The sequence below is a fragment of the Balaenoptera borealis genome, assembly GCF_965194805.1.
Source record: "Balaenoptera borealis genome assembly, chromosome: 19".
Lineage (NCBI taxonomy): Eukaryota > Metazoa > Chordata > Mammalia > Artiodactyla > Balaenopteridae > Balaenoptera > Balaenoptera borealis.
In genome coordinates this window covers 66,721,045-66,735,557 of record NC_138878.1, presented here as the reverse complement: position 1 = coordinate 66,735,557, position 14,513 = coordinate 66,721,045, and the positions used below count along the sequence as shown (strand labels likewise).

The 14,513-nt window shown below is 43.1% G+C and overlaps 2 protein-coding genes across 2 annotated transcripts in view; one reads left to right on the top strand and one right to left on the bottom strand.

Moving 5' to 3' along the window:
* NLRP13 (NLR family pyrin domain containing 13) overlaps window positions 1-11,337 on the bottom strand; it is a 42,052-nt gene extending 30,715 nt beyond the window's left edge. The window contains exon 1 of the mRNA XM_082370204.1: window positions 1,010-11,337. Coding sequence (XP_082226330.1) covers window positions 1,010-1,424 — 415 coding nt within the window. The 5' untranslated portion in view covers window positions 1,425-11,337. The remainder of the gene's footprint in view (window positions 1-1,009) is intronic.
* A 684-nt stretch (window positions 11,338-12,021) lies between these two features.
* On the top strand, window positions 12,022-14,107 carry LOC309616866 (NACHT, LRR and PYD domains-containing protein 8-like). The gene is given in 2 exon segments (XM_082368155.1): window positions 12,022-12,248; window positions 12,250-14,107. Coding segments are annotated over 2 exon segments (1,575 nt in total). The 5' UTR covers window positions 12,022-12,059; the 3' UTR covers window positions 13,636-14,107.
* The last annotated feature ends 406 nt before the right edge of the window (window positions 14,108-14,513 follow it).

The window sequence follows — 14,513 nt, the reverse complement described above, 5'->3', positions numbered from 1 at the left end:
GATCCCATTCCCAAGCTCTCTGTTCAACATCTGCCTATTCCAGACAACCATATGTAAGGGATTTATGATGGGGAGAGGGGAGGAGAGGAAGATGGAACTGAAGATGCAGGGAAATCGAGTCCCCATCCCCTCGTCCTGCCCAGAAGATGCTCGAAGCCTGAATTCCTGTGACTCAGAACCTCCAATGCCCAAAGCTCTGATGGGAAAGACTTCATGTTGCCAATTCCCATCCCATTCCTTGAACTCATGCTCTCATTCTAGGGCAAGAGAAGCAGTACATGGTCAAGCACAGAGGATTTGGAGACCCACTGCCTGGCTTCACATCCCACCTCTGTGACCTTGGGCAATTTACTTGAGCTTTGTGCCTCAGTTTCCTTGTCTGTAAAACAGGAATAACAGAACCCCCTTCTTATGAGAGTGTGAAAAGTCAGTACCAATGCACAGAAAGCATTAAGATTAGTGCCTGGCTTGTAACAGGCACCAGCAAAAGTTATTAATTTCTACAGGTCTCAGAGGCAGCCAGGTCTGCCAGAAAGTGACATACGCATTCCTAAAACTCTCTGCAGTAGGTAAAGTTGCGGGCAAAAACCAGATGAAAAATGAGATCCGTGATACGTTTTAAAAAGACAAACAATTAAAATGGTAGCACAGTTTTATACTTGCTAACTAACTGTGAAACACATGACTAGTACAATAAATACTGCAATGCTACAATATTACAATAAATAAATGAATGTTACAGCCGGGTACAGTTTCGTTGTGGGATTTTTGCATTTACCTCTTTGGAAAAAATCATGCATAAGCAAACATGAAATTCCCGTGGTGAGCAAATCATCCCCTAATGCAACAATTGCATTGGCACAAATCTGCATTTTCAAAAGCAGCCTTGGAACAGAACTAAACATGCATGTTTCAATTTCCTCTTCTTGCTTTTGATCACCATCCCCTCCGAGGCTAGAGTTCCAAACTTTCACAGCCTTTATACTTTTAAACTTTCATTCCCGTCAGGGAGAGTCTTTCTTAGGGGGAGACCAGCAATTTGGAAGGACCTCGTAAAACTCCAACAGCAACCACCCGGCTCCCACGAGCACCAGGAAGCTATCCCCCGCACAGACCCACTCACCATTCATCTCTGCTCTCATTTGCTCACATAGCGAAGTCAGCTTCATGTGCTCAAAGATGCGGAGGGTCACGTCCCATATCTGCCTTACTGATAAGTGTTCTTTCAACAGACAGAGCAGGTTAGTGGGACTGATGGCTTTCAAGTTTGCCCAGGAGATCTTCTGGACGTTCTCAGGCAGCAGCTGTGGGGACTGGACACAAAGTTTGAAATCCTCCAGCTGATACCGATCCAAGCCCATCAGGTGAGACAGCAGCTTATCACTGGAGCCATCATCTACAAAGACGCTAAGAGAAGAAGTCATCTGGCCCAACACGCAAGGTTTCCTGCTTCACTCAAGAACGCTTACAGCCACAAAATGAATAGCACCTGTAGAAGATAGACAGCTAAGACCATGAACCATGACTTGCACCTGCTTCAAGACTATCTAATCTAGCCACGTGTTCTGTTTTCTCCTCACAGCACCTCCTGCTCCCTGTGTTTGTGTGGCTTATTTCTCTCCCTCTCTCTCTTCCACGTGAATGTCAAGTCGCTTTGAACACAGACCTTGCCTGTCCTAGGCTGTACCACCAGTGCCTAGAAAAGCACTGGACAGACATGAGGACCTCAGCTCTAAGGAGAAGGAAAAACGATACTGATGGAAGAAATGTTCACGTCGTGAGGTATAGGGAGGTCATTCTGGATAATACATGATTTGGCTTGAACTTGACGCTGGCTAGAACAGCCTGTCTTCGGGCCTGTCACACATACATTGTACATCTGCTTTAACCATGAAGTGTGTCTCATCATCCAGTCATAGGAAGGGTTAAGTCTCAACCCCCTGCAGTCGCCCACCATCAGTGCACTGAAGGGAATTCAGGATGGGAAAAACAGGACGAAGCTTTCTGTGCTTTCACCTTCAGGCTCCTACATAGTGAAATGCATATCTAAGGAAGAATTTCAATGACCCCAGACTCTTGCATCTTCCCCTATATAGATAAACACTAAAATCAACTTGAGAGACCTTTCTTTGTGATTAGCAGTCGTCTTTTACAAAGACGTATGCTTGACTGCATGTATTTCCCAACAACAACAACAAAAAATCATATATCCTGGCCCCTCCTTTACCTCTTTGGAGATTCCCCTCACAGCTACTGAGAGGCTGTTTCCCAGACTATAGTCCTCAGTTTGGCTCCAAAAAAAGTCTTCTAATCTTATTATAGATTGTTTATTATTTACATCAACAATACTAAGCACTTCCTATATACCATGAATTGTTACCCTCATTTCATTCTTTAAACAACCAGTCACGCACAGTTTTGTTTACTAATTCTATTTTTTAAAAGTGAAAATGAAATGACATCTTCACAATGCTGTAAAGAACAAAATACCCTGCCACTTAGATTCTATGTCCAGTGAAAATATCCTTTAAAAATGAGGGAAAAATAAAGAGATTTCCAATCGAATGCTGAGTAGCCAGGAGCCGCCGGGAGGTGGGAGAAATGGGAGATGTTAGTCAAAGGGTACACATTTCCATTACACAATGAATAATATCTAGGGATGTAATGCACACCTTGGTGGTTATGGTTAATAATACTCTGTTGTATTCTTGGAATTTGCAAAGAGAGTAAATCTTAAATGTTCTCACCACACACAAAGTCAACTACGTGAGGTGATTGGTATGTTCATTAACTTGACTGTAGTGATCATTTCACAAAGTGTACGTGTGTTAAATAATGTTGAATAGCTTTAAAAATCATTTTGTACAACTTAGACATGAACAATTTTTATTTGTCCATCTTAGCTCGATAAAGCCGTAAATTTTTAAACTTTTAAAAACAGAATTTATTGCCAGCAGACATACAACCACTAAAAACCATCCAAAAACTTTTTCAGATGAAAGTATAGCCGCACAGAAGGAAAGAAAAAGCACAGAGGTAGCTGGTGTGTGAATCAATGTGAATGAATATTAACCCTTGACAACAACAACATCTTCTGGACTTTATAACATACGTAGTAAAATATGAAAACAATAACATAAAGGATGAAAGGAAAGTAAATGAAACAACTGTTTCAAGGTTCTTGCATTGATTGTAAAGTCTGGATGTAATCTCAGGTCAACTACTGGTGAAAGATGAATATTGAACTCTCTGGGGCAACCACTCTAAGAATAAAAGAATGTAACTAAGTTAAAGAAAAATGATATTACAAAGTATTTAGTTTATTCAAAAAATGGTAGAAAAGGAATAGAAAACAAGAAAATATACTAAATTCCAAATGTGTCAACAATTATATAAGCATAAGGGGGCTAAACACTAAAGAAGACTATGTCAAATTAGATCAAAAATAAAAGGTACACTTCAAGTACAAGAGCATAAAACGTTTAACATAAATTAATGGGGAAAAATGCAGTGTGCACACCCTAACACGAAAAAAAAATGGGTACAGCTGTATCATTACCAAAATAGATTTTAAGGCAAAATTGTTACTAAATACAGCACACTTCATAACAGAATCAGTCCAGCAGGAAGATACAGCAAGTCTAAAATTTTATGTACCAAATAGTATAGCTTCAAAATATATAAAGCGAAAAATAGAACTAAAAGAATGATTAATTGGAGATTTAAACACACATCTCAATAACGAAGTGAAAAAGCAGGGGGAGGGTTGGATTGGGAGTTCGGGATTAGCTGATGGAAATTATTATTATATATAGAATGAATAAACAACAAGGTCCTACTGTGTAGCACAGGGAACTATATTCAATATCCTGTGATAAACCATAATGGAAAAGAATATGAAAAAGAAAGCATATATATGTATAACTGAATCACTTTGCTGTAGAGCAGAAATTAACACAACGTTGTAAATCAACAATACTTCAATTTTTAAAAAATGGAAAAAAAATATTTCTTCAACCTTTCTGTGCATGCCTAAGAATGACTTTGGAAAGCACCACAAGCACTGATTTGGGGAGCTACAAATACACTTTAGTGATCAGGTGAATTCAAAAGCATGGAATCCATGAATAAGGAAGATCAACTGTAATTAGTATCATGTGTGTTGAGTGTAAGACGGGATCCCACAGGGTCCATGAGATTATACCGTGTAGAACAAGGAAGCCTAGGAAAGGGAATTATAAGAGACTTGAAGGATGCATCAGATTGAGGCAAGGAGGGTGGAAAGAGGGTTACAGGGCAGTGGTCAGTGAAAACAGGTGCAAAAACCCTGGAGGCAGAAAATACAGGAAGGGAGAAATTCAGCTGCAATTTCTCAAAGACCTATCAAATCTCCTGGGTGTAGAAAGTGGGAAGCGTCAAATGAGAGTGAAACAGAGCGGGACCCTATGGTCCTTGGCCCCCATGTCCTCAGCCTGCCTTTTGACTGTGGGAAAACTTTAGTCAAAGAGTAAGTTTAATCAGAGAAGTGAAAAAATGCAGAAACGAAGGAAAACACTCCAACAAGACTGCATAATAATCCTTTAGTCTTTAAGCAGAGTCAAGGACGTTAGTTCCTCCTTAAGGGCTATAAGGTAATATTCTGAGCCATATCCTGTGAGCTGTCTTGTAGATACTGAAACGCCCACCAGGAGGAAGAAGTTAACTACATGATGACCAGACTGTAGCCATGATATAAGCTGCCACAATTCCGAGAATTGGCCTCAAAGAAATGGAAACAAAATGACCCTGGACCTGAAGACTAACTGTACTTAAAACAATCAATGAAGCTGATCAGACCACTGATGACCAATGTCAAGACGACTGTCAGAGGTGACTGTGCTGTTTCTGCATGGAGCTCCCTCTCTCCACCTATAAAAGCTCTTGGCCCCTGATTGTCAAGGACGGGGGAGTCAGGCTGTGGACAGGAGTCCACATTCCCACCCCGCAGTTGCTAGCGTCCAAAATAAAGCAAACTTCCCTTTCCACCAACCTTGCCTCTTTATTGGCTTTTGAGCAGTGAGCAGCCAGACCCCACTTTCACTTACAAGAGGACAGAGGTGCAACAGATTCCTACTGATTAAGAAAACACCGGCAACAATGACTCCCCATCTTCCACTCCGCACCCCGAGCTCCTGGTAACCACCTTTCTAGTCTCTGCTTATAAAAGCTGGAGTCTTTTCTGTACCTCACAGACTGGAACCCTGCAGTATTTTCCTACTGGGATTGGCTTACTTCACTTAGGATAATGTTCTCCAGCTTCATCCATGCTGTCACAAATGGCAGGATTTCCTTCTTTTTTAAGGCTGAATAAGATTCTATACGGACTTCCCTGGTGATCCAGTGGGTAAGACTCTGCGCTCCCAATGCAGGGGGCCCAGGTTCCATCCCTGGTCAGGGAACTAGATCCTACATGCCACAACTAAAAAGAAAAAAAAAAAAAAAGATCCCACATGCTGCAATGAAGATCCCGCATGTTGCAACTAAGACCCCGAGCAGCCTAAATAAATAAGTAAGTAAATAAATGTGCTTAACCCTGTTCTCATTAAAGTTAAAAAAACAAAAAAGATTCTATTGTCTGTATCACCCATGGTGTAAGTTTCAGTTATGCAAGATGAATTAGTTCTGGGGACCTGCCCTACATCAAAGTGCCCATAGTCATCAATACTGAATTGTACTCTGAAAATTTTCAGAGGATAGGTGTCATGTTAAATGTTCCTACTACACACACGCATACACAGGACACACACAGGACACAAACTTTTGGAGGTGCTGGCCATATCTATTCCCTTGATTGTGGTGTATGCCTGTGTCCAAACTCATCAAGTTACATATGTTAAATACATGCAGTGTTTTTTTCATATATTAATTATACCTCAAAAAAGCTGGTTGTTTCTACCCACCCCACTACTTTAAATCAATCACAATAAAGCTGTTCTTTTAAAAAAGAAAAGAAAAACCAAAGGACAGAAAAGTTTGAAGCCCCAGAGAAAGGAGACATCACTTACCAAACAGACTTCTAATCTCATACGTTTCTCGATGCCGTTTGCAGGGAACCGCAAAGAGGAAGTCAACTCCACGCCCTCCCCAGCCTCTGATTGGCCCTTGGGTCCCTTCAGCTCCTATCAGATCTGTCTCTGGGCGTCCCGCCCCCTCCATTGCAGCCTATCCCCGCATAGGTCAAGAAGCCACCAAAACTCAGCTGCTACAGGTAATTGCTGACTCCTTCTCTCTTAGGTGTAAATCATCCCCACCTGGGAGAGGAGAGGCAGAGATGGGTTTCTAATTAAAAGGTGGGATAGGGAGGGTGGGAGGGAGGGAGACGCAAGAGGGAAGAGATATGGGAACATATGTATATGTATAACTGATTCACTTTGTTATAAAGCAGAAACTAACACACCATTGTAAAGCAATTATACTCCAATAAAGATGTTAAAAAAATAAAATAAAAAAATAAAACAAAATGTAATTCAGTGAGCTCTGACAGATGCACACACTCAGGAAACCACTGCCACAATCAAGACAGAATATACCTAAAAAAAAAAAACCAATAAACAAAACAAACCAAAAAAAACACCATCTGATGTAAATGGAATCTTCCACTTTAGCCAAAGGCCACTGATGTGAATACCTCTCCTACCATCTGAGGGGTCTTCTAGAACAATGAAAGATGAAAGGAATCAAGAGTGCATGAGGTCTCAGATACAGAGAACAGACTAGTGGTTGCCAAGGGGGAGGGAAGGTGGGGGAGGGAAGGATTGGGTGTTTAGGGTTAGCAGATGCAGACTATTATATATTGAATGGATAAACAACAAGGTCCTACTGTATAGCACAGGGAACTATATTCAATTTCCTGGGATAAACCATCATGGAAAAGAATATTAAAAAGAAAGCATATATATGTATAACTGAATCACTTTGCCATACAGCAGAAACTAACATAATATTGTAAATCAATTAGACTTCAATACAATTTAAAAAAAGAGTCTATGAGCCCTGAAAATCACAGAGGCAACCACATCTAGGGACCACTTCTTCTCCCAATGCCAGGAAAACCACCCATGAAGCCGTTCCATCATAAACACAGAGGCTTTTCCACTGAAGTCAGGAACAAGACAGATGGTCTCATGGCCACCACTAATTCACATCATGTTGGAGGTATTAGCCAATTAAATTAGCAATTTTAACTAATTTAACTCACCCCTGTCACAAACATCATCCCAAAACAGAAAGAAAATGCATTTGGTTTGCCCCACCTTCCAACTTAATAGGCTCTGGGGATACAGGCAGTTGACAACTGTAACTAATTTTAAATTTAAATCAGCAATTAGAGAAAGGCATAAGAATTGGAAAGGAATGGTAAAACTATATGTGCAGATAACTTGATTACATTTCAGAAAACCCAAAAGACCCCATGGAAATCTACTACCAATATATGTGTTTATATATATGTCTCTGTGTGTGTGTGTGTCATTTTCCTACATGCTCTGAGTCTCCTTTGACAGGGTCTATTGCTTTGGGACGCACATTAGGTCCTGGTGATACTGAAACCCCCCTTTTGCTTAGTAAGATTACATTCCAAATAGGGGAGATGCTCATGTGAACAAGATCATCCAATTAATTGCTGTAGATGTTTTCCATTGGATGCAGCACCTTTGGGCTGACAACAGTGTTAGCCCTCTGTGAGTTTGGGGAACACTCCAAACCTGTAATTTTCTAAAGTTGCTTGTTCTGAATCTCAGAGGCAGGGGAGCAGATCCTTCACAAATTGGAAGCACCTGTGAGAATAAGCCTTGTGGCCCAATTCCTCTGACCGAGGATGCTAAATGCTTTCAAATCCGTGCCATGAAGAATGACAACGCACCAGCCCAGCCAATGGGAAGGGACGATGCACGCTGCCCAGAACCCCAGAGCCTATTAAGGTGGAACGTGGGGCAGACCAAGTGCTTTTTCTTTCTGCTTTGGGAGATGTTTGTGACAGGAAGGAGACAGGCAGCCTAATTCCCTTCAGCGGTGAGTGGTGGTGTTGTTTTCCTCTCTCTTCTATCTCCTATTTTTGAACATCACTTTCTTACAGATACTATACCAGATACTTGAGTTCACCAGGTCCAGCTGGGCTCAGTTTGTTCTTCTTTTTCCAGTTCCTTGAGGTGTAGAGTTAGGTTGTTTATTTGAGACCTATCTTTTTACTTAATGTAGACTTTTTCTTTTTGCTCAAATATCAGAATAACAGAATCAGGAGTGGAGGTGAAGGTTAAGTAGCATGGCTACTTAAGAGGTGGTCGTCATCCACAGGGAGCTTGCAATTCTCCAAAACCACTGCAGTCAATTGAAGGAGATAAAACTTTGAGTCAGTGCCCAATACATGGTGACTTAAGTATCCAGGAAGTTCTCGGGTGATGGAGACGAGAGTTAACAGATGATAATACATAAAAAAGATAACTCAGAGAAGCAATAGGATACGAGTAGTAGGTAGACCAAGGCGAAAGCCCCACTCCCCCTAGTGACTTCATTCTTTTCTCCTCCACATTCCACTTTTTACACACAATAAACACGATGGAAGAAGACAAAAGAAAGACATATGGTGGAGAGGATGCAAGAAGATGCATAGAAGGGAATAAACCTTTGATTCCAGGTGCTTTTTATAAATTCCCATTGAGCCTTTAAAATAATCACGGTATAGAAGGAAGCCCTGAGTCATTGTTAGCTATGATGAACCAGGCACCGTCTTAAATGTACTTGTGGGTGTATCTCTTTGAGAATCCTCACAACCCCAAGAGCACATATGGTAAGATCCCAGTATCAGAGATGAGAAAAGAGTCACAAAGAGGCTCTGCAATTTTCCCAAAGTCACCTTCCTAATAAGTGGCATAGAGAATTAAAAATTACAAAATGGTTTTGAGTCTAAACACTGAGCCCCAATACTGGAGGGGCTCCCAGGTTTTTCCGCAGGCCAGAGAATCTTTGAGGAAGGGAGGGAAGACGATAGCCAGCACATGGTATGCTCCATCCAATATGGATTACATAAATCTGTCCCCTGGGGCAGTGTTTTCACGTTCTTGTAACTTCATGTCTCCCCAGGTCCCGTCTCTTCTCTCCTCCAACTGGTCCTCCTTGTCGCTGGCGCTGAGGTTCTTGGCCTTGAGTAACGATGAGCGATGTGAACTGGAGTTCTGACTCTTCCTCCTGCCCCTCCTCCTCTCCTTCCCCCCCTTCCTTCTCCTCTCACTCCCCTTCTTCCTTCTCATCCTCCTCCTCCTCCACCTTCCCTTTCAAAGACGGAGTCATGCTGTACATGGTCTACTTAAGCAAGGAGAATCTACAGAGGTTCAAGCAGCTTTTAGTGGAAGAGAGCCCCAGACCTGGCTCTCTCCAGATCAGCTGGGACCAGCTGAAGACAGCCCGGTGGGGGGAGGTGGTTCACCTCCTAATTGAGTGCTTCCCTGGACGCCTAGCTTGGGAGGTGACTCACGACATCTTCGCCAAGATGAACCAGGCAGAACTGTGTCTTCGGGTACAGATGGAGCTGAATGGTGAGTAAGAATCTGGTATACAAGATGAGGTTGGGCTTGGGTGCTACAGAGCTAAACGCTTCACTAGCCACTCCTATATATATACACTATATTTACACTTTATTTTCTTATACATCTAAATATACACATACATAGATACATACACATATATGCACATACATACATGTATATTAAAGCATTTATTTATTTATTTTTTTCGACTATGGTTTTATTTTTTAATTTGGAAATTGGCTCCCTTTTTCATTGACGTATAGTTGACTTAGTGTTGTGCTAGTTTCAGATGTACTGCACAGTAATTCGTATATATATATGTATGAATATATATATATTCTTTTTCACATTCTTTCCATTATAGGTTATTACAAAATATTGAGTAGAGTTCTCTGTGCTATACAGTAGGATATTGTTGTTTATTATTTTAAAAATTTTTATTGGAGTATAGTTGATTTACAGTGTTGTGTTAGTTTCAGTTTCAGGTGTTAGTACAGCAAAGTGAATCAGTTATACATATACATATATCCATTCTTTTTTAGATTCTTTACCCATATAGGCCATTACAGAGTACTGAGTAGAGTTCCCTGTGCTATACAGTAGGTCCTTATTAGTTACCTATTTCATATATAGTAGTGTGTATATGTTGATCCCAATCTCCCAATTTATCCCTCCCCATACCTTTCCCCTTTGGTAACCATAAGTTTGTTTTCTGTGTGTGTGGGTCTATCCCTGTTTTTGTAAATAAGTTCATTTGTATCATTTCTTTAGATTCCACATATCTCTAATTCCATCCATGTTGCTGCAAATGGCATTATTTCATTCTTTCTTATGGCTGAGTACTATTCCATTGTATGTATGTACTACATCTTTTTTCCCCATTCATCTGTCGATGGACATTTAGGTTGCTTCCTAAATGCACATACATGTACATTAAAGTGTTTCTGTGTTTTACATATATGTGTGTGTGTGAGTGCAGTGTTTGGCTGGGCTGTACATTTATATGTTATAAAACACCCTCCTAAGGACCTTCTGACACACCACCATTTTCTCACTTCCTAACATCGCGATGGGAGGTCTAGGTAATCTTCTCCCTGAACTAAGGTGGTGAGAGAATGAGACTTGTGAATGACGTGGCCGCCGCTATCCTAAAAGGTCCCATTACCTCCGTGTTGCTCTCCCTGTTCTGTCCACCTTATCATTCCAGTGAGGGGCTCCTTTGTTTGTCTGTTCCAGACATTTTACCTAACTTGGAACCAGAGGCCTTGAACCCAAGAGAAACACAAATGAACTTGGAGGAAGATGAGTCTGGTATGTGCTGGCCCTGCGCAGCTTCTGGTGGGAAACAGGCTATGGGTGGGGATGAGAAGCCCCGTCCCCAAGGCAAGGCAGGCTGTAAATGAGCATGTCTAGTGTCCCTTCTGTGAAGCAGAATTTCAGAAAAGAGAGCAGCTGGGCACTCACCTGAGCAGGAAGTCCAGCCACCGACCCAGCTGGATGCAGGGGCTCAGGCTACCTCCTCGAGACATCGCTTCTCTCCCTCCTTCCACTGGATTCGGTCTTGAGTGGTCCCTCCTCTGCACACCGGCCGTTTCTGCCACCAGCTGCCCTTAGCAACACCAGCAGGAAAAAAGACTGCTTATTTCTCGTTTTTCCAACACAAGTCCTGGAGCTCACTCCCTTGAATGAACCGAGACCACGAGCTCCTCGATGAATGACGTGGTGAAATGCTCTGGTGGGTGGACGCTGGCTCATGTGCTTATGAGGCAGCTTGATGGTAGGTCCAGCCGCCGTCTGAAGTAACGGCCGGAGAGTGGGAAGGGGGCGGTTCTCCAAAAAATGTAGGGTGCTGTTGCCAGGCTAGGAATGGTCAGTAGGTAGGCAAACACAGCAGCTATCTTAATCCATCCCTCCTTCCCCGTCTCCATTATCCTGGACCATCAGAGTAGGATTCTAGGGACTTCCCTGGGGGTCCAGTGATTAGGACTCAGCGCTTTCACTGCCGAGGGCCCAGGTTCCATCCCTGGTTGGGGAAACTAAGATCCCCACAAGCCACGCGGCGCAGCCAAAATAAAATTAAAAGGAAATGTTTTTTTAATTAAAAGAATACAAATAACATAGCTAAAGCTACCCCAGCCATCTTCTGAGAATTAAGAAATAGGAAGAAGGGACCAAAAGAACTGCGGTGCCAATAGAAGCTATGGGGTCACTGAACCAATTTCCAGAGCTTTATAACCGCCCCCCACTTCTTATGTAACGAGCAGTTCTTGCTTTGTCTAAGCCACTTCAAGTTGTCTGTTCTGTCCCTTGCAGCTTCTTAATTGACGCACTGCTCTCCGGAAACGTGCGCGATTGATGCACTGTGTCCTGGAGCTGGACGTAGACATCAAGGCTCGTTTTCCGGTTGTTCAGTTAGTTCTCACAAACAACTGACATTGTACCCTGTATCCCTCCCATCTCATTCATCCAGATAAATTACGGGAGTACAGACTACACTTGATGAATGAATATTCGACCCTATGGAACAGGACCGCTTGGCCTGGGAACTACACGGACTTCTTTTACCAAGACCTACACAGAGAAGAGACATTCTTACCCTGTCTACTTCTTCCCAGAAAACCTCAAGGAAGACAGTCCAAGACTGTGGTTCTTCAGGGGGTCGCCGGGGTTGGAAAAACAAGTCTGGCCAAAAAAAGTGATGTTAGAATGGGCAGAAAACAAGTTCTACGCCCACAAGCTCTGGAACGCTTTCTACTTCCATTGCCAGGAGATGGGCCAGTTGGACGAGCAGAGCTTCGCTGAGCTCATTGCACGCAAGTTGTCCGGGTCTCGGGCTCTGGCGTCCAAGATCATATCCAAAGCAGACCAGCTTCTGCTCCTCTTTGATGGCTTCGAGGAACTAACCTCAACCCTCATAGATAGACCAGAGGACCTGAGTGAGGACTGGAGCCAGAAGGTGCCCTGGTCTGTCCTCCTGACCAGTTTGCTGAGCAAAAGAATGCTTCCCGGGGCCACGCTAATCATCTTCCTGAGGTTCACCTCTTGGAAGAACTTGAATCCCTTTCTGAAATGCCCATCTCTGATAACCCTTACAGGGTTTAGTGTGCCTGAGAGATCCAGGTATTTCAGGACGTACTTCAGAAACAAGAGCGAAGCTGATGAAGCCTTGAGTTTTGTCATGGGAAACACGATTCTCTTCTCCATGTGCCAGGTGCCTGTCATCTGCTGGATGGTACGTTCTTGTCTGAAACAGCAGATGGAGAGAGGAGCAAATCTCCTGCACACATTTCCAAACGCCACAGCTGTATTCGTCCACTATCTTTCCAGCTTGTTTCCAACCAGGGTTAGAAATCTTTTCAATAAGACTCACCAAGAACAATTGAAAGGTCTGTGCTCCTTGGCCGCAGAGGGCATGTGGGAAAGGAAATGGGTGTTTAATAAGAGAGATCTCAGCCTGGCCAGACTGGATGAAACGGACATCGAGACTTTTCTCAGCGTGAATATTTTTCGAAGGGTGGTGGGCAACAAAGACCTTTACGCCTTTGCCCACTTGACCTTTCAGGAATTTTTTGCCGCCTTGTTGTATGTTCTCTGCTTCCCACGAAGACTCAGAAATTTCCATGTGTTGGACCGGTTCCACGTCCTACGCCTGATAGCACATCCCGGAAGAAAGAGAAACCATCTCGCTCAGATGGCGCTTTTTTTATTTGGCCTTTTAAACGACACATGCGCTCTAGCCGTGGAGCAGGTGTTCAGAGGCAAGGTGTCCTTGGGCAACAAGAAGAAATTGCTGAAAGTCGCAGCCCAGCGCCATGAATGTGACCCACCAACCCTGCACCACGGGGTCCCACAGCTATTCAACTGTCTGCATGAAATCCGGGAGGAGGTATTTGTGAGTCAGATCCTAAACAACTGTCGTAAAGCTACTTTGGTCATCAGCAGAAGCAAAGACGTGCAAGTGTCTGCCTTTTGCCTTAAGTTCTGTGGACGTTTGCAGGAGTTAGAGCTGACTGTCACCCTGATCGTCACCAAAGCGAGCAGCCTCTACCCGGATCCCCTTCCTGCCTCTGGGTAAGTGCGCCCATCTCTCCCTTGGTAGATTCACGGTCCTGTCGGGGACCTTGCCTACCATCTCCTGGGCACCTAGGGCGACCACCTCCATCTTGAGGGGATCCCTTGCACATGGGACTTTCAGTCTTAAAAACAGAACACGACGTAAAATAGAGAGCTAGTGGGACGCAGCTGCATAGCACAGAGAGATCAGCTCGGTGCTTTGTGACCACCTGGAGGGATGGGATAGGGAGAATGGGAGGGAGACGTAAGAGGGAGGAGATATGGGGATATATGTATATGAATAGCTGATTCACTTTGTTATACAGCAGCAACTAACACACCATTGTAAAGCAATTATACTCCAATAAAGATGTTAAAAAAACCCAAACAGAAGGTGTTCCTTGGGTGCCGATTTCCGTGCTAAAACTGGGAGAATCCTGGAAACAAACAAGAGGAGTGGTTCACCTACCTGGCCTCTATGCTTCACACTCTCCTTCCCATGTGTGGGAACTCCGTTTCATCTATCACCCCAATTCTGTACATCATAAGCCTTTTAGTCTCTAAGGAAGTGCTGTCCAATGAGACTTTCTATGATGGGGAAGAATGAAGGGGGAAATTAGAGGTTTTCCCAGAGCCAAAGACAGTACGTGCTGGTCTTGCTCTGGATTTTGGATTCTGCGCTCACTGTGCCCCTCCCCCACCCCCAAAAAAAGAAAGAATAATTTTCCCTTATTCTGTTCCTATACAGAGTTTTTTTCTTTTTAGTAACAATTTCATATGCACAGAGTAAGAATATGGATTATATTTTGCATCCTAATCTCTGCCCCCATATAAATCCTAAGTGATTAAAAGGCAACTCCCTTTCTCCCTAAGTCACGGGAAAATAGAAGTGAGGCCACG